The 20,551-nt window shown below is 40.3% G+C and overlaps 1 protein-coding gene across 1 annotated transcript in view; it reads left to right on the top strand.

The window, feature by feature from the left end:
- ATG14 (autophagy related 14) overlaps positions 1-17,063 on the top strand; it is a 32,198-nt gene extending 15,135 nt beyond the window's left edge. The window contains exons 5-10 of the mRNA XM_016144871.2: positions 1,227-1,464; positions 3,532-3,761; positions 5,104-5,221; positions 6,571-6,661; positions 6,739-6,824; positions 14,131-17,063. Coding sequence (XP_016000357.1) covers positions 1,227-1,464; positions 3,532-3,761; positions 5,104-5,221; positions 6,571-6,661; positions 6,739-6,824; positions 14,131-14,437 — 1,070 coding nt within the window. The 3' untranslated portion in view covers positions 14,438-17,063. The remainder of the gene's footprint in view (positions 1-1,226; positions 1,465-3,531; positions 3,762-5,103; positions 5,222-6,570; positions 6,662-6,738; positions 6,825-14,130) is intronic.
- The last annotated feature ends 3,488 nt before the right edge of the window (positions 17,064-20,551 follow it).

Here is a 20,551-nt window from a genome sequence, read left to right as displayed (position 1 = left end):
ATTTGATCAGCAGTGGAGAACCACTAACAATTGGATGTAGTTTCTGAAGACTGAGCCAGTGAAAGAGGGCATGAAGTGTAGAGTGGAGCCAAGCTAGCGATAGGCAGAGTTTTGATGAGAGTTAAAAGATTGTGATAGGAGAGATTTTTTTAAAGCCCTAGATATAAGGAACTGTAGGATGGGTCATGGAACTGACCATTGAGGGATTGAGTTAGACAGTGGAAAGGTCAAAAATAATCATGAAAGGTTTGGGGTAGGGTGAAATGAGTAAAGGGGATTAGCTGAAGGAAACGGGACTTTGGGTGGTAAACACACAATAGAATATACAGATGTCAAATGATAATGTACACCTGAAAATTATATAATTGTATTAAGCAATGTTACCCCAATAAACAATTTAAAAAATAATAATCATGAAGTAGAGAACCTAGCTTGCAATGTAAAAGGAAGCTTGATTTTGAACTTGAGCTTCCTAGCTTGTTCCTAGATGTCTATCGTGAGATTTTACAACTTGTTTTTACTACTGTAGAGCAGTTTCATTATAACCCAACATCCCTAGCAGGTCTTGGGATCCAGAATGTGAAGGGGCTCCATAAAAATGACATAAATCAGACAGGATGGGAGTCTGTCTCCCTTCTTGGTTGTGTGGCCAGGCTTTCATTGTCCTTTCTGTGCTTAAAATGCCTTGGGTATAGCAGGCGCTCACCAGATAGGCACTCCTACTCAGCTGGGTGCTGCTGTATTCCACTATAATTTTTCAGAGCTCTTGATCTATTTCTTTGCTGCATGACCACCGGCTACTCTGAGTTCTCTGAATGTAACCCAAGGCACACGTAAGAGGTTTTTAAGGAAAATCAACCAATAAGTTTTACAAACTTGAATTAAATCTTTTCTGCCCAATATGGCTATTCTTCAGCGCTTACAGTAAGAAAGGCAGGTACTTTTGTGCTAAACTTAAACTTGATAGCCTTTGAGTAATTGATTCATAGTAAGAAAAATGATAAATGGAGATCCAGAGTCCTTGTAGTGGTGGTCCCCTTTGCTTTATGTCTATTATCTACTTGAACTAAGCTCTCAATTTCTACTTAGAGAACATTATCCACTTAATTTTATTGAGGTTTTGATTTCACTTTAGTCTGCAGGAAGACACTTATGCTAGTGGAGTGGGGTTTTGCAGTACCCTGGAACTATTTGTGGAGATAATTGTTGGGTGTGGTTTATTTTAGATTCTGAAGGCCTTCTCAAAACCAAGGAAAAGAATCAGAAGCTTTATACTCGAGCACAACGGCATCAAGAGAAAAAGGAGAAGTTTCAGAGGCATAATCGCAAACTTGGTGACCTAGTAGAAAAAAAAACCATTGACTTGAGAAGTCATTATGAGTGTCTGGCAAATCTTCGGAGATCCCACATATTAGAGCTCACCTCTGTCATTTTTCCAATCGAGGAAGTAAAGACTGGTGTGAGGTACAGTAAGCAAGTCTTTTGACTCTAGGAATAGATCAGGTTCCAAAGATCAAGTATTTTTCAAATACGTCAGCACCTCGTTTATTGGGCTGCATCCTGGAGCCATTGGATTTCTTGGTAATGAAATTAAAGTCTTATCTGCTTCAGCAAACAGTACACGCTGCATGAAGCTGGGGAAGCAGCCAAGGTAGAGGGCGGTGGCCTTTGGCGGAGTACAGGCCTGTGTACTCTTGTAGAACTTCTTGACGAGGAGCTGACTCACTCCTGATCAAGAACCATCTGATGGCTGATGTCAGCAGCAGTCCCAATCAGACGGTTTCTTAGTTGCGTGCTGTAAGGCAGTTTTCTTGAATCTTGAAGTCTTATTTTCTTGTCTGGTAGATAAGGAAAATAAATGCCTATTTCACCGAGAAATCATGAGTTAAAATTGAAGAAAACACCTGGTTCTTGGGGCCTCTTACAGGGTGGTCACGACATGGTGATAGCCTTTTCCTGGTAACTGGCCGCTGTCGAGCACTTGATACCATGAGTCCAGTCTTAGGCGGTAGTTCATGGATACTCTCAGGAGGCAGTAGGGTGGCAAGACGGTGGTACCCCACCTGGCTGTTCATCAGAGTCATCCAGGAGCTTTTGAAAAATATGAGTCCAGAGGACACACCTCCAACCTCTCAGCCATCTCATAATGCTTTTATATTTTTAAACGTTGCTTGGATGATGCTGAGGAGCAGCCAGGGGTAGAAATTGCCAATGAAGAATTTTATTTGCTTCCTCACTGACCACCAGGCTGTTCGAGTTGAGGATTTTCCTGCCTCTTCCAGTCACTCTCACTTTCTAGCACCTTCCCCTGAACTGGATAGTCGCTAGCTGTGTGCCTGTTCTTTGCTACCTCTCCTTCAATCTATCCTTTCTTCTGTTGCCAGAGTTGGCTTCCTAAAAGCTTAAAAGTCTGTTATTTCTAGTTTGAAAACCTTCTCTCTGACTCTTACTAAGTAATTTGTAATAGTAATAAAAGTAAAAGGCACATTCAAAATAGAGCAGACTAGAATGTTCAGAAAGAAACATGTAAGGTAGCTTTTTGGGTCAATGGGAAGAAGTTGGATGACCTGAAAATAGGTGTAAAGACTACTGGCCAGGCCCAAGGGGAGGTAAAAGCTAACAAAATATTAGGCCAAATTAAATTCTCATGGGCCAAGATATCAATGTTAAACATGTTGCAATAAACAAAGACTAAGACACTGTTCCAGGTTTTAGGGCACTGAGGAGGCACAACTGCATATGAAGTCGCAGAAGAGGAAACAACTTTCTCCTTTCTTGTGCTATTTAAATTTTTTCTCCTAGCATATGTTATTATATGCTGTTAATTTCTTAAGCTGATAGTTTTAAAGTTATCCCTCTAATAAGATTTCTTAACCACATTTCTCAAACTTATCTTGAGTGGGAGAAGGAAGAAACAGCAGTATAATTTAGAATTAGCTATAACATCCTTGCCCCCAGTCTTATCTATGGCAGCCAGTGGGAGTTATCTTGCACGTGTGTTGTGGCAGAAGGAAAAGGATTAAGAACCCCTGGCCGAGAAAACAGAATCTAAACTTGCAGCACGGAAGGCCCTTTCCAGTCTACCCATTTCTTACCTGCTTTTCTAACACCATCCATCCCTGGCACTTCCTAAAGACATTCTGTGTTAACATGTAATAGGTTTATTATTTTCAAATGAATTAGTAATTTGAAATTTTCTCAGATTTCTAATGTAAATATCGATGTATCTAACCCACATTCACAAAAGCCCTCTGGGATCCTTTTAAAAAGGAATCTTGAGACCAAATCATTTGGGAACCTGATATTCAAGGCCTTCACTCATGGTGACACTGTCCTCGCAATGACGTGGGCTTCTGTGCAACTCATTTGTTCTTCAGCTCTATCTCTGATAGCAGTCACTTATCCCTGTACATTCCAAATGAATTCCTGTCCTCGTGCACATCTTCCCAGTGTTCTGCATATCTGGCAATTATGTTGCATACTCTGTAAAACCTTGTCCTTTGAAATCCATGTGCATCTTCTGATTTTTAGAGATCCTGCAGATGTGTCTTCAGAGAGTGACAGTGCTATGACCTCCAGCACCGTGAGCAAGCTTGCTGAAGCCCGGAGGACAACTTACCTCTCGGGGCGATGGGTCTGTGATGATCACAATGGGGACACAAGCATTAGCATTACAGGGCCTTGGATTAGCCTTCCCAACAACGGGGACTACTCCGCCTACTACAATTGGGTGGAAGAGAAGAAAACCACACAGGGGCCTGGTGAGAAGCAAAATATATTTATAAACATATATATTTTTTTATTTTTTATTTTTTTTCATAGATTCTTTATTAACTTTTTTCTTTTTAACATTTTATTTTTTCCCTCTCCCCTCTGGTAACCACTAGTCCATTGTCCATGTAACATACATATTTTTTAATTGGGGTAAAATTTACATAGCAAAATGAACAATTTTAAAATGAACAGTTCAGTGGCATTTAGTACATTCACAGTGTTGTACAACTGTCACCTCTGTCTAGTTCCAAAACACTTCGTCACCCCAGGTAGAAAGGCCAGGGCACGAAGCAGTCACTCCCCCTCCTCCCCTCCTCCCAGCCCTTGGCAACCACTAATCTGCTTCCTCTCTATATAGCTGTGTCTTTTCTGGATATTTCATATAAATGGGTTCATACAATATGTGGCCTTTTGTGTCTAGCTTTTTTCACTTAGCATGTTTTCAAAGTTTATCCACATCATTGGATGTATCAGGATTTTATTTTTTTTATGACTGAAAACATTCTATCATGTGGATATACCACATATTGTTTCTCTATCTGTTGACGGGCCAAAAAACATGTAATTTTGGTATTTCACCTCTTGGTGATCAATATTGCTTTATTTATATAAAAAGACCTCACTATCTAGAGAAGTGTATGTAGCCTGAATCCCATTTTTATGGTTTTTAACATTGTAAAGAGGTTGTTCTAGCAATCCTAAATGAAGATTGACTACTGCAATAGAGATACCTTTTGAAACTCCTGTAGCTTCTCTTTGGTGATGAAGGATTGTTCATTTAGTCATTTAGCAAATATTTAGTGGGTATATGCTTTCTGTTATGTACAGTGCTGGTGATACAGAGGTGATGTCACCAAATCAGGTGTCTTTGCCTTTCTGTGGGGCAGATAGGAAGTAAGTAGTGATCAAAAGCACCATGTACTGAGTGTGTGCTGTGGGCAGAACCAGCAGCGTCCTGGGGCGGGGCTACAAGGAAGGGACCGCTTTGTGCTTTTCTGTAAGGTAGTCAGGGGAGGCCTTTCTGAGGAGGTAACATTTAAGTTGGTCATTAATTGTCCCGATAAATAATATAGTACCAGGTCCAAGCATTTCACACTTTAATTTCATTTATGCTGGACCTGTTTAGGCCCATTTGCTTAGGTTACATTTTACTCAAAAACCATAGACAATGAAATGTTAATGTCTGGCTGTGGGCTTTCTGTTAGTGAGGAGTGAAATATAACCATCAATAATGTAATGGTAAAATTAGAAATCATAAAATTTAGTTTTGTTCATATTTCTGTTGAAATTAAAGTTGTTTCGTGTATGGTTGTTGTTTTTATACTTCAGACATGGAGCATAACAACCCCGCTTACACAATCAGTGCTGCGTTGTGCTATGCGACTCAGCTGGTCAACATTTTGTCTCATATACTCGACGTAAATCTTCCCAAAAAACTGTGTAACAGGCAAGTAATTGAAGATGGTGATGTCTTTTTTGCCATGGGCCTTTAATGTTCCTATTGTAGTCTTATGTTCTGATTAAATCGAAAACAAGAATTTAAGTGCTATTAAGACAGTAAAGATCTGACCATAAGATACTGAGGTTAATTTCATATGCCTCATTGAGCTACATTTCAAAAGCCTCAGGTGGTGCAAATTTGTGTTATTTTGAAATTGTATATGAAGTGTTTGGGGAGACCACAGAGAATTCTCCCACTTGAAAAAATAATCGAAGGAAAAACCAGAATATTCAGAAGGTATGCTCATGTGCAAGAACTGGATTATTTGAAATACTTGAATTTTTTTTTTTAACACATGGTTTAAAATTTTTTAAAATGTAAAGGTTTACAGTCTGCCCAGTTCTTACTAAGACCTCACCCTCCTCCAGTTATCCTTCATGTCAAGGAAATACAAATATGTATGGTTACCATCTCCCCACTCTTAAACACAAAAGGTATCGTGCTGTACTAAGGTATCTTGCACCCTGCTTTTTAAGTTCTTATTTATTTAACAAATATTTATCAAATGCCTTCTATCTTCCAGGCACTATTCTAGGTACTGAGGGGGTACAGTAGTGATGAAAACATAATCCCTATCCTCTTGGTACTTAATGAAGGAACAAATAATAAACAGTATATTAAATAGTAACAGGTGCTATGGAGAATATTAAAGTAGAGTGGGATAAAGGGCATGTGGAGGCAGTGAAGGGCTTACTGTGTTTAAGTGGACAGGTGTGTGATCATGTGTGAACCTGAGGGAGGAAGGAAACGTCATGTGGATCCTGGGGAAAGAGACTGCGGGACAGAGAGAAAGGCAATGGCCTGGCAAGAGTAAGCTGCAAGGAGAGCAGTATTGACCAAGGGCAGCAAGGAAGGTACAGGTGCAAATTGTATGGGTCCTCGTAGGGCTATTGGAGCCTGCAGCTGTCACTCTGACTTAATGTGGATAGTTGCAGTTTTCCTTAGTATACATGTTCCAGAATCTAACCAGTCTTCTCTTTATATTTCAAAGATTAATCATATACATTCATCACTTCATTAGTGTGCAAGTGTTTGTGTAGAATAAATTTCCAGAAGTGGAATTGCTTGGTCAAAGGGTATATGCATTTGTAATTTTTATAGATGCAGTGAAATTGTTCCATGAGGGTAACAGTTCCTTCTTAGAAAGTTTCTGAGTACAATTATTAAGAAACAAAGACCACAGGGTATGTTTTATACTGAACTGTAGTGTAAAGCATACTCTTCAAAATGAACATTTTAACATAGAATTTCCTCAAAAAAAATACAACTTTACAAATTATATGTTTGTTTTACAGTGAATTTTGTGGAGAAAATCTCAGCAGACAGAAATTTACTCGAGCAGTGAAGAAACTGAATGCAAATATTCTTTATCTTTGCTTTTCTCAGGTATGAAAAATGTGCTGTGAACTAATTTTTAATTTCTTACATGGTTGAAATAGTAACCAATTTTTTGCTTTTTGTAGCATGTAAATTTAGATCAATTACAACCACTGCATACCCTCAGGAATCTAATGTACCTGGTCAGCCCCAACTCTGAACACCTAGGCAGGTAAGAAGGGTGTTTGTTGCTTTTCTTTCAGTGGTTGTGATGTAACTACTTTTTTTTTTTTTCAAAAAAATTTTTAATGGTGATACTGGTTAATGAAATCCAGTAAATTTCAACTGTACACTTTAACAATAACACTGTGTTCACCTCCCATAGTTAGATTTCTTTCTATCACCACATATTTGACTCCCTTTACCGCGTCTATGTATCCCCTCCCCCCAACCCCTACCCTCTGGTAACCACTAGTCAATAGTCCATGTCCATGAGTCTCTGTTTGTTTGTCCTGTCCATTTGTTGCTTTTAGGTTTATATCATATATATATATATATATATGATATCATGTGACTACTTTTAAGTAGAGTTGTTGTATGTGTTGGCAGAGAACAGGGGCCTGGCCTCTTCCTCAGCTCAGCTCTCCAAAGTGTACAAAAATAATGTAGTCCTATACAGAAAGAAACAATGGCTCATCATATTTGAGCCATTATGGTCCTTAGTAATCATTTCTCAGAGAAAATTAATATCAAACAATTTTTAACACCTAAAAAAGATGTTCTGGAGAGTTATTCCGGGAGTTGGGGACTTTTGGCTGTCCCCAACAGCCAAAGATCAAACACCATTTCTTTGAATCCACGTCTGTTTCTTCTCTAGCCCTGCCTGGCGTCTGCTGCATTTCTTGTGCATTTTCTTTTGTGCATGTTCGTGCCTTCCCATCATAACAGTTCTTCACAGTTCTCTTTTTGTCATCGAGTAAATCTGACCACCACTTATTGGAGATAAAGGCATGACATGTTTATGAGATTAAGTAGTTTAAAATCCATTAGCTTAAAAATAGGAGTCAGTAACAAAAAAGACCAACCAGGACTGGTCTACGGGGTCTTTTCAGTCTCTCGGCCCACAGAAGCATGACACAGACAAGACTTATCTTTGGTACCGTCCAAGCGCCCCTTCTCTGGTGCTTATATTTTCTCCTTCCTCTTAGCAGTCTGTCCACACATTTCTGCAGATATGACTTGATTAATGTACTTGCACTTTTTTTTGAAAGAGGACAAAGATAAAAAGGTGGGAAAGTTCTCGTGGGACTCCCCCATCATTCCATTTTCTTAGACACTGGAACCAGCTGCTCTGGGATAGTCCCCTCCACTGACCAGAGTGCCTGGCTTCCTCCACTTTGCAGTGAACTTTCCGTGGTAATCTGCCCTCAACCACAGTCTTGTGTTTCTCCCCACTCCCCTCCCCCCTTTGAAAAAAGCTGTGACTCTCTCCAGGAAACTGCACATACACCCAGAATTTTGTGCCATTTCATAGGGAATTGATGTTCCTCACCTCAATCCCATTCATTAGTTCAGGAGCTGCAGAAACCTATTAGAAATTCACCACAGTTTTAGTGGTTGATTTCTGTGGGTTTGCTTGCCATACTCTCTGTACCTCATTTGTAAAAGGTTCAGCATTAGTAAATTTATCAATAATAAGAACTAATATTTATTGACGCAATATTTATTGACATTGGGCCAACTATTTTATGTCTCTTAAGTCTAGGTAGGATTATTATGAGGGGAGGGATAACTGAGGTTTAGCATGGTCAGGTCACTCCTCCACATGGTCACAGAGCCAGTAAAAGTGGTGGAGCCAGGGTCCCAAAACAGATCTGGCTGATTCCAAAGTTGTAGATAATCATGCTTTTAACCAATGTACATTACTTCCTCACATTAACAGATTAAAGAAGAAAAAACATAAGATTAACCTGATAGATGCCAGAAAAACAATGAATAAAATTCAGTTCCCGTTAATAATTGAAGGAAACTATTAGCAGATTAAAAAGATTATTATTAAAGGATATCTGCCGTAAACAAATAGCAAAAACTATATATTAGCAACATGTTACTAACATTGATGTTTAATAGAGGCTGTCCTCTACAGTCAGGAGAAAGCTGGGATGCCGGCTGTCACTGTTATGTTGATGTGACTCAGGAGGCCCAGCCAGATGCAGAACATCTCAGCAAGGAAGCAAGGTGTTTTTATACTGGAAAGAATGAAACTGAGCTGCCATTATTGTAAATGGCATGATTATTGAACTAGGTATCCAAAAGAACTATTAGAAATGATAGTTCAGTATGGTGACTAGATATAAGAATATATAAAAGCAGTTGCTTTTCTGTATGCCAACAACTTAAAAAATATAATAGAGTAAAAGGTTGCACAAAAACTATAAATTAGAGGAATAATCTTTACAAAACATGTAAACCTATATAAATAAAATTATAAAATTAAAAAAATGTGATTCAACATGTAATTCTTGAATGTCTGCCAGACACTGTATGAGGTGTGGGACTGAGTGAAAGAAGACTCGAGGCAGTGAAGACCCTTTACAATTTTCTAGGTTGGGAAGGCTCAGCATTATAAAAATGCTCCTCCTCCTGTAAAGGAAACCTGAAAGAATTTCAACAGATATTTCATGGAACTTTGACAATCTGATTCTAAAGTTAAACTAAAAACACAGTCTGCAGGGAAATTTTGAAAAAGGGATGGGCCCAACCCCTCTTAAAACATAGTTAAAGATAATTAAAACAGGGTGCTGTTAGCATGAAAATAGGTGGAGCAATTAGGGGAAGAAAATAAAGAGTCTAGAAACTCTTGTATGTATGGGAATATAATATATTGTAGGGGTGGCATGTCGAATCATAATAGCAGCTCAGTGGTGGTGGGCCAGTTAGGTACTCATATGGGGAAAAAAGTTGGATTCACACCACATTCCGTAAACAAAAAATTAATTCCAGATGATATAAAAGACCTTAATTAAAAAAAAAGAAACTGTAAAATAACTAGGAGAAAGGATCATGTTTTATAATCATAGGGTGGGAAGGGAATTCCCCAGCAAGCCACAAAACTCAAAAACCATAAAGGAAAGCAGTTTTACATTTTACTGTGTAAGAACTAAGTGTCTCTGGTAAAAGATACCATAAACAAACTTAAAAGGCAAGCAGATGATACATTTTTTAACCTCTGTAAGACAAAGGATTAAAAACTAGGTGATTTAAGTCTTTCAAATTAATAAGAGAAAGGCAAACAGCCTAACAGAAAAATAGACAACATATTCAGGCAGGGAAGGTAGTTCACACAAAAGAAATGCACTCAGTATTCAAATGAAAAAACTCTTTAGCCTCAATCAAGAATAAAGAAATCCAATTCAAAAAAAGGAAATGCAATTTAAAACAGGTTTCTATTTTTCATTCATCATTTTGGCAAAAAGGAAAGAATTGCTACTATCTAGTGTTGGTGGTTAAGAAAACAGGCAGTCTTATATTAGAGATGGATTTCTTTGGAGTATCTGAAGTTTTCTGTAGGCTTGCCCTTGAGTCAGCCCTCCATTTACATAGAGGGCTCTGTCCTACAGAAGTTCACATACACAGCCAGGCTATCGTCACATCCAAGTTCCCAGTCTTTGAGCCAGGAGGCCAGAGCTTCAGAAGTACTTGCCTGGGTCAGGCTTATAGAGTTTGGTAATGGAACCTGAATGGGACTTCCTGTCTCCATTGAGACCAATTAAACCAAGGATTCCATCCAGAATCCAATGTAAACTTTTTTTCTTTGAAATAAAGTCAGACTTACAGAAAAATTCCAAAAACTAAATAGCACAAAGACACATATACCCTCTGCCCAGATTCACCTTCGTTAGTGGCTTACTCCATTCGCCCTGTCATCCGTGCACTGCCTCCTTCCCTCCCTCCGTCTCCATAAATATGCGCGGAAATATTTTTTTTCTGAGCTCTACATGGATAAGTTACAGACGTCATGGCTTTTGACCCCTAAATACTTCAATGTATATTTCCTAAAAATAGGGATATTTTCTTAGTGAACCACATTATAGTTATCAGCATCAGAAAATGAAACATTGACGTAATATTTTAATCTACTGTCCATATGTACATTTTGTCAGTGGACCAGATAATGCCCTTTATAGCATTTCTCCCTTCTAGTACAGGATCCAGTCTAGAATCAGATGTTGCATTTAATTGTTATATCTCTAACCTCCTTTAAATCTGGAACATTTTTTGCAGCCACTTTGTCTTTTATGACATTAACATTTTTCCTTTTTTTTTTTTTTGAATAGAACTTTCATTTTGAGGTTGGTTATTTCCTTGCAGTGAGATTCAGGTTATGTATTCTAGGCTGGAGCACTGCCTGTGTGGGAGTGTCTCCTGGGTATCACACCTTGAGGCCACAGTAGCCATCTGCCCCTTGTTGATGTTAATTCAGTCACCCAGTCAAGCTGCCTTTTGCCTTCTCCACTGTATAATTCCTCCACTGGATAGTTTTCTTTCCTTGCATTGTGTGTGGAGACACTTTGAAACCATGCAGTTGTCTGTCTCCTAATCAGAATTTCTCCGTGGATTTAGTATCTCTTGGTCTTATCTGATCCAGTCTTTTCCACAGTGGCACCTACTTTAACACATTGTTATCATCCAAAGTCCAGAGGTTACATTAGAGTTCATTCACTCTTGATGTTGTACATTCTACGAGATATTTTTGGAAAAAGATATTCTGCAAGAAATTTTAAAAAGCCAAAAATATCATTTTGTTGCCTTAATCGATAAGAATAACTCCCTACAGCATCATAAGACAATGAGTACTCTGGCTTCAGGGTACTCAATAAAAAAATGTAAATTTCCAGCTAACCTGAAAATTATTTTATAATCTGTATTCCCCAAAGACTTTAAGCAGAAAGACTTAATTCTTTTGCTAGTTGATTCTGTGATGTGTGTGGCATACTGGGTAGGTAATAGGTTAAGCCGGAAGTGATGGGAGCGAGGCGTTGGGTGGAGAAATGTGCCAGCGTCCTCTGTAAGGGAGCTCTTCTCCTGCCAGTTCTCAAAAATGTAGGTTACTCGTTAGTAGTCACATTGTTCTGACTGGCTACTTTGGGAATCATCCACTAGTTTATTTTTCATTTGAAGTCCTTAATTGAGCACCTGTTGTTCCATGCCCTGGGATTCTAAGCTGCAAACTGGAGTCCAGGTGACTGACTTCTAGCAGGGGGCTCTGCCTGGAAGAACTTTTCCTTTCCCTCCTCGATATCACTCCTGTCTCCTGGGGATATCTTAAAGAGGGGACTCTAGGGACAGTAGCAGTCTCATGCCAAGAAAGACCCCAACAGTAGATAAAACAGTATCAAAGAGGAATAGAAAGCAGGCCGAGCCTCAGAGCTAGCAGGAAGGAAGGAAGGTAGTGGTGGAGAGCTGACCTGGGCCTGTGAGGGAGCCTGGGGGAGTCAGGAGACTTAACCTGGTGGTAGGTGCTGAGGTCTGCTGGACAGAACAGAATCAGGGAGCCTTGTGTTTAAGAAAGGAGGGAGCCCAGCTAAGGGCTTAAATTGTGAACATTTTTAGCAGGGAAGCACCAGAGAGGGGCAGCTCTCTGGCAAGATGAGGCAGTAGGGGATAGGGCTGGTTAGGAGGTGGTGGTGCAGTGAGGACTTGAGCTGGGAAACACAACGAGGATGGAAAAGTGGTTATTTAGTGATATCAGGTAGTGTGAGGGAGGAATCCCCTGCAGGTTAATGTGTTTAGGCTGGCTCAGATATCCGAAAAGATGAGTCTGATGAGAGGTTAGCAACACACAGTCTGAGAGCTCTGGCAGGCGGAAGGATGTTTGGAAGTGAAGCTAGGAGAGGAATATGAAAAAAAAAAAATGTCTTTGGAGTGGACCTGTTTGCCAATGAAAAGAAAAAAGAAGGGAGAAAAGAAACAAACTGTAAGGAAAACCTCAAGGAAACAGAAAAGGGATACTCAGAGCTAAGATACTGGTTGCAGTGGTTACTGGTTTGAGAAAGTTTCAAAGGATGGAAGGAAGATTGTGGGGAGAACTCCCTCCCAATACTTATTCCCTTGACCCCTTGCAAAATCAGGACTTGAGCAGGGTGGAGGCCTGGTAAGCTTAGCAGCCCCTGGTTTGAGGGGCTCTTTGAAATGTAAATTGCTCACTGGAGACCAACCCTGTGGTATATCTTCCAATAAGATTAATACTTGTAAAGCCTTAAAAAACACTGCCTAGAACAGAAATGTTAGCTAATACTGTTGCTGAGTCCCAGATGGGAAGCAGGGTCTTAGAAGAATGAAGGCTTCTTAACCCTGGAAAAGGTGACCCAGAGGGTGCAGGTCTGGTGAGGTGCATTGGAGACCAACTCTAGGCTTTTATCATTATAAAGACTAAAGAATTTTGGATCATAGCCTCAAATGGCAGGCTGTACAATTTTAGGGTATTTCTCATTTCTGTTATTTTTGCTAACCTCTGTCATTTTCCTCAAAGTAATTACCAGTGAAACTCTTAAATGAACCAAGGCATTGTCTTAGGGGCAACAGCAGAGAGTTAGGGGCTGTTGGAGCAGTATGGTCCCACCAATAGCTGGTTGTAGGAAAACCTGGAGGGGCAGTGGGTGGGGCAACTCTGCCCGCCCAAAGGAAATGCACCCCGGCACCCCTGAGGCAGGAGCCGATGGGCACTTGAAAGGGGGCAAGGGAAAAGCAGCAGGCCTGTGTGAGCTTTGTTTCAGAGTAGCACTGAGGAGCCACCAAGGGTATGAGGCCCGAGAAAAAAAAGTTATTAGATTTGGAGGCGAGGACATTATTAGAGACTTCCGTGAAATAAAAATAGTTTCCCCCTGAAATACAGTTCAGAAATGCATGCTATTCCAGAGGAATATATTCTAAATAATTATATCTCATCCTATGCTATAAACACGTCCCTGGAAAACTATGTGATATCAAAACGTGTATGGGAGGCTGCTGACACCAGTCCCAGGAAGCTTTGCTAAAATATATATGGCCATATTATTTAGCTCTTTTGGGTCCTGAGTTTACTAACTCGAGGCCTCCATAGGCACAGAACACCTGTACAGTTTTCTTTGTATACCGTGTAATGTTCTAATATGCCAGCCTATACATCAGGTGACTGTTTTTGTCAGAATCGTCTCATTGGAAAGCATAGTCACTGCCGTCATTTAAAACAGGAAATCATACTTTGGACCAGCATGGATAGTCTGAGTGGGTGGGTCTTTCCATCCACAAATAAAGTAGGGAAAATTGAAGAGAAGTGTGGCGTTGTGATTTTATTCATTACTTGGATGGCAGTTATTATATAGATAAAGAAACACTCAATTGTAGACCAACAGTGAGTGGGTCCAGTGCAGTTTTAGGACGCGAGTACAGTGACAGCTCTGGGCCTCCTACAGCCGTCAGGTCTTCTGTCACCTGCTGTCACACGTTGTGAGAGAATGGCGGTTGTCTTAAAGAGGCCCCTCACTGTCTGCACACAGGTCGGGACCCTTCGAAGTGCGAGCGGACCTCGAGGAGTCCGTGGAATTCGTGGGCCCTGGAGTTGCTGGAGAATCCGACGAGAGTGGAGACGAGCACATAAGCGACGACGAAACCGACCTGGGCACAGACTGGGAGAACTTGCCGAGCCCCCGGTTTTGTGACATCCCTTCCCAGCCTGTGGAAGTCTCACAGAGCCAGAGTACCCAGGCGTCCCTGCCCATCGCGAGCAGCAGTGCTGGCGGGATGATCTCCTCCGCCGCAGCCTCGGTGACCTCCTGGTTTAAAGCTTACACTGGACACCGCTAATGAGCATGGACCAAAACATGCCAGATCTGCATCAGGAAAGTAAACTAGTGAGCTATGTATTTAGGTAAGATCGCGCCTGGAACAAAAGGAGGATAAACTTTTTTTTAAAGCAGAGAGACAAGCATTTCTATTTGTCAAATGGCCAGTGGTGGTGACCGACATGCCTATGATAATTAATAGAACAGAGGAGTCAAAGGTCATCTACCCCGACTACTGTGGGTGGAAGACGGACCAGTGCATGTGGCCAGTTCTGTTGAGGCAGAAATTCCTTTGGGCTCCCTCTGAGCACAGGCCACAGGACCCACAGACAAGCTGACGTGTAGGTCCTTGCGATGGTGAGACTCTTTGTGAACATTTTGCATTTTAGGGGTTGAATCACAAAGAAGTGGTTCTTAACGATTAGGACTTGAAATATGAGTTTGATATGTTTGTTTTTATGCCATCATTTTTGTACAGAGAACCAGCAGACGTTTGATATACTTGATTTCTTTATAATTTGGTCATGTTTGGTTTTTAGGTCGAGGATTTTGGTTTTGTGTGGAAGGGGTGGTATTTTTTTGGGGGGGAGGATGGGTAGCTTAAAAATTATTTCACTTGTGCTGCTCTGTCGTAGCTCGTCAGACATTCCTGTTTTCCTTTCTCCCCTCACACCAAAGAAACTTAAGGTCTTTTTGTCTTTAGGACCCACATCCACGAACAGAAGAAATTCTAGCTGCAATAATGTCCTGGAGATTTTTTAACCTATTTTCCTATATTCTGAGAGGAATTACGTTCATTCTTACCTAGATGACTGGATTCCTACCATCCACACTATGTGCATTTTGAAACTGCACTTAGGTTAAGTCATTCGCCTATGTAAGCTAAATGCCTGCCTGGGCACAGGTTAAAAGCCACCTAATTAAGTGGCCTCTGCTCATTCTTCTGGTGTCCAGTTTCTTTTTAAGGGATTTGGTAGGTGGCAGGTTTTTTTCAGGGAAAACTGTCTTGCTTGTTTGTTTCCTAGAGGTCGTTGCTGCTCTGAGGACACTACCTTCCCCTAGAAATGCAGAGCAGGTCACTGTAGCTGACACTGCGCTCTCCTGGGGAGAGAGTTCCCCGGGCAGAATTGTCCCTCACCAAGAGGTCATTTTCAGCCGTGTCTTGTCATTCTTAGTGACAATCTATCGTATAAGAAAACCATAGAGAGGCATTGTGTACAAATATGTAAGTAGTTTTTTATTTTTAATAACTGCAAAAATTCTATGTAACAACTACAAAAAGAAATCCTATGAAAAATTCCTAACAAGCATTATTACCATATCTTGTTAGTGTGATTAGCATGATAGTACCTCAGATAAGTCATTTAGAGGTTTGCCCTGCCCTAGCTTCTTTTCTCATTATAATTATTATAAATACTTTGCCTCCAAATCCGAGGTGCTATATAGTTTTTGCTATTGGTATATTTAACGTTCAGTAGAGTGTCAAGTAGAGTTGCAGAAGGGTGTTTATTCCTTTCCAGGAGTCTCAAGTTCCCCAACTATGAATTTTTCATTTGGAGAGGAAACAGGCTTTTCTGTTTTAACTGCTCAGTTTTATGATTGCTGTACTTGTGTTGTACCATCCAGGCCTGTAACTCATAGAGAATGGGTGTGATAGACTTGAACAAATACCAAGTGAACTTAAAATCCCATGAGATAAGAGTTGTCCAGGTACTTCAAACCCTCAAAAAGAAGTGCTTAGTCTCAAGAGTTGGAAGATCGGGATTTGGGGCTTGAGGGTAGAGGGTGACTTCAGCAGAAAGATGCACATGAGTCATGGTTTTTCTCAAGTAAGCCTCTTATGAAACCATGAATGTGAGATAAAGCTAGGAATAGAATCCAGAGATCACAGACTCATATCTAGAGTAATTCAATAGACCTTATAAGGATATGGGAAATTTAGGGATTGATAGGGTATATTTTGTTGTTGTTAATATCACCTAGAGGCACTTTACTTAGGGTTAAATGATCAAACCCTTTGGTGGCTATGAACACCAACATACTGGCTTACACTGCTGAGGTATTTTGGTTTTCATTATTTTGCACTGGATCCACCCTGTAAATAGTCTTAAATATACATTTCAACCACTGTTTTTTCTACTCTCTTTGCTGCTCATTAAAGTCTTTAATTTAGGTGCCAGAACCATATGTAAACAATTTTTTTTAAAAAAATTGAAGCTGGTGTTTTTTTTTTTAAACAAAAAGCCATAGAACTTGGTCCCGTTTTCCATATTAAAATGATTTGTTAAAACAAGGTAATATTAATAAAACCCGGAGGCACCAAATAGGCTGCTCAAAATGGTCTGTTAAACACATTTTTGTGATGGAATATGACTAAGAAAAGTTTTGCACATCTGTAAGTTAAGGCGAAAAACAATAAGTCAACATTGGGTATAGCAAGACAGGGTTCATTTAAGGATTTGTGTATGGATGATTTGGGAAAGAGCATTTGGTGGCATGCTGTTAAAAAGAACTATAGTACCGGAGAATCTCCTCATGGTGTCATGTTGCAGGAACTTGCCATTGCTCTGCAACTTCCAAACCAGTTTGAGTCATACACATGTTTTCTAAACTTTTATTGTATTATTGCAATAAACCTTTTAACAGTATTTTTCTAATATGTATGTCTTTTTCAAACTCTTGATCATCCATTTCTACTTATATATTGAGGGTAGGAGGAATGAGGTATAACCATGGAGTATTTTATATAAATTATATGAATTTACATAAATTTTTAAAGAGTTTTTTGGCAGGTGAGAGATGCCTGCTGGTACTTTTTTTACATTATAGATTAGGTATTATGCGGTATTAACAATAATGTTCCATTTTTAGCAAGCTGGGACACTGGTTGCTTACCAGTTACATACTTTCTTTAAAGATGGATTTTTTGGTAGCCATCACATGATATGTGTCCTACAAGTACTTGGTATCTTATAACAGCCCCCTAGGAATGGAGAGAGGGACCTTTAAGTTGCTAATACGGAACCTGCCCAGACTTTCTTCAAGATAAGAAAGAGAAATGTTAGAGGTTAGAGAGACTCTGTCAAGCTGAGAGAACCAAGTATTTTTGGAGGATCCCCCCCACCCCGCCCCTACTTTTCATGGTAACTAGTCTCCCAGATGGATAATCCTGCAGGACAGAGATACCAAGAGTGACTACTGTGGAAGAGCCAGGCCAACTTGGAGAAATGCCGAGGAACTGTTACCGTGGTTGTCCTACTTCTTACTGCAGTCGGCGGCCAGCCAGCAGCGAGAGGAAAACAGGCAAAGAAGTGGAAGAGTCCCCGTACAGGGCATGCGCTTCCGTTAGTGCCTTTCGCCCCTCTAGGTAAGTTAAAAACATGCTCCCATCTAGTGCGCATATGGAGATTCCAGCCCCCAGAGTTATATCATAGTTGAGACAGCAATCGGATTGAAAAAGATGGGAATGAAAACTTTGTCTTTCATGGACAAAGGAGGTCATTTGAAAGTTGCTTCAACAAAATGTACCAGGAAGTTTGAAACTAGGCTTTTGAGCAAGTTATCTGAACCTCAGCTGTGAAATGCTAAGTGAGAAAAAGCTACCACCAGCACCGCATTCCAAGGATCTTGTGAGAAATACCCTGGAAAAGCGATTCTGAATCTACTTAGAGTTACATAGATTAAGTGGAATTTTTTTTAACCAGAAACACCAATGTCTTGTCCAGTGGCAGTCTTTTCTGGGGGAGTGGGGCGGGGGGAGGGAGGTGGTAAAACAGCAAGAGCCACATCAATGAATTTTTCGTTGATTTTCGTAGAAAAGAATGAGAATCGGCGGGCGGCAGGGGGCGGGGAATCTGATGATTTTGAATGGTCCCCTTTGAAAAGTGAGAAATAGGAAGGAGATATTTGACAGACAGCCTAGGTGTTGAAAAATTGGCTAGAGTCAGTTGAGTGCAGGAAGCTCAAGTGATTACGGGTCCCGTGGCTGAGGCGGTAACACCTCTGGATCTGCATCAGATCGTTCATTATCTCCTGCTTTGGCTGTGGCTTCTTAGCATTACTGTGTAACTTCAGAAGACACCTGGATTTTGAGGAAAGAGCTTTCCTACCCTTGCCGGCAGCTTATTTCTCTAAACTTAAAAACATCAGGAAGACATTTCTAGAGCACAAGCAAGCGTGTGGCTGTCAATCTGAGTAAGAGAGTGCCAAGTGGTTTGAAGTAGGTGGAAGAGGCACATCTCTCAATCCAAGGTTGATTAAGGAGAGAGAGCAGTAGAGTATATCTTCTGTGTCAGCAATTTAATTGTTGTCTCCATAGCAGGAAGGACCATCCAGCACCCACCCACAGGGGGAAATGTATATATTTTTTTCTGGCTCTGGGGCATTGGTACTGGCTTCAGTTGGGAGTTCTGCTGTCCTCTTGAGGGCCTTTGAGAAAAACCTGCTAGGAGCTGAAGAACTACAGAGGTCTCTGATAACACCATGCTCAAGACCCTTTATTGCCTAAATTTCTCCACAGCCTTGCTACTCCTGGAGTGATCTTTGGACCTGCAGCACCAGCATCACCTCATCACCTGGGAGCTTGTTAGAAATGCAGGATCTTAAGAGTGATGTCAGCAGCGCACTGGAGTGAGACGACCCCTTAAAGTTACAAGTATGACGACTATAATTCAACAAAGGATCTTCTGCTCAACACACAAATATGTCTGAGAGATCCATCTACCGAAACATCTGAAGGAAGTGGACATATCAGAATGAGAAGGGAAGACAGGAGAGAGATAGGGGTTACAGACAGTCTGACACCCACTGTGGACCCAACTGACGTAGCAGTGGATTACTCTGGCTGCAGCCCTCACTCGGCAGCCTAGAGAGTAGGAGGGGTGGAAACAACATTCCTGCCTGAGTAGCTGGCGCTCATTGCAGCTAAACCCAGTGACAAGGTTCGAGCCACAGCACAGCACTGTGGTGGATGCAGACTAGTGCCACCATCACTAGCAATGAGGCAGAGTGGCCACAGACTCACAAACCTGCCTCCCTTCACTGATTCTTTGAGACAGACCCAGTAGAGGCAGCAGAGATGCCTCACATAGCACAATGCAGCTGGCAGCCACTGGGCTAGTCTTAAGGATAGACTATATGTTTGGACACAGAACTAGTCTCAGTAAATTTAAGAAAACCAAAATCATCATACTAAGCATATTTTCAAACCACAACAGTATGAAATGAAATCAATAAGAAAGATGGAAAACCCATCATATGTGAAGATTAAACAACATGCTACTAAGCAAGTATTGGGTCAAAGAAAAAATATAAGACAGAGAATGACAAATGAAAATAAAACCAAAATTTGGGGGATGCAGCAAAAGTAGTACTAAGAGGAAAGTTTATAGCATTATAGGCCTACCTCGAGAAAATAAAAATTTCAATCTTAACATTACACTTAAAAGAACTAGAAAAAGGACAACAAATGAAGCCCAAAGCCAGTAGAAGGGAATAATAAAAATCAGAGAGGAGATAAATACAATAGAGAACAACAACAAAAATAGTGAAGAGCAGGTTCTTTGAAAATACAAACAAAATTGACAAACCTCTAGCAAGACTGAGGAAAAAAAGGAGACTCAGATTAAGTCATAAATGAAAGATGAGAAGTTACAGTGGACAACATGAAAATACAAAAGATCATACAAAAATAAAATGAAAGGCTTTACACCACTAAACTTGGACAACCTAGAAGAAATTAAATACTTAAAGCATACAGCCTTCCTAGACTGAATCTCAAAGCACTGGAAAACCTAAATAGACCAATCACTAGTAAGGAAATTGAAACAGTAATCAAAAACCTCCCAATAAAAGTCTAGGACCAGATGGTTTCACAGGTGAATTTTACCAAACATTCATTCAGAGATTTAATACCTATCCTCTTCAACCTTGTCCACAAAATTGCAAAGAAGGGAATGCTTCCTAACTCATTTTAAGAGGCCAGCATTTCCCTGATACCCAAACCAGCCAATGACATCACACACACACACAAAAAATTATAGGCCAGTATCTCCGATGAACATAGATGCAAAAATTCTAATCAAAATGTTAGTAAATCAAATACAATAACATATTTAAAAGATCATACACCATGATT

This window comes from Rousettus aegyptiacus, unplaced genomic scaffold (assembly GCF_014176215.1).
Source record: "Rousettus aegyptiacus isolate mRouAeg1 unplaced genomic scaffold, mRouAeg1.p scaffold_m13_p_3, whole genome shotgun sequence".
Classification (NCBI taxonomy): Eukaryota; Metazoa; Chordata; class Mammalia; order Chiroptera; family Pteropodidae; genus Rousettus; species Rousettus aegyptiacus.
The sequence above is the reverse complement of the archived record's forward strand: the minus strand, read 5'-3'. Positions and strand labels throughout refer to the sequence as shown.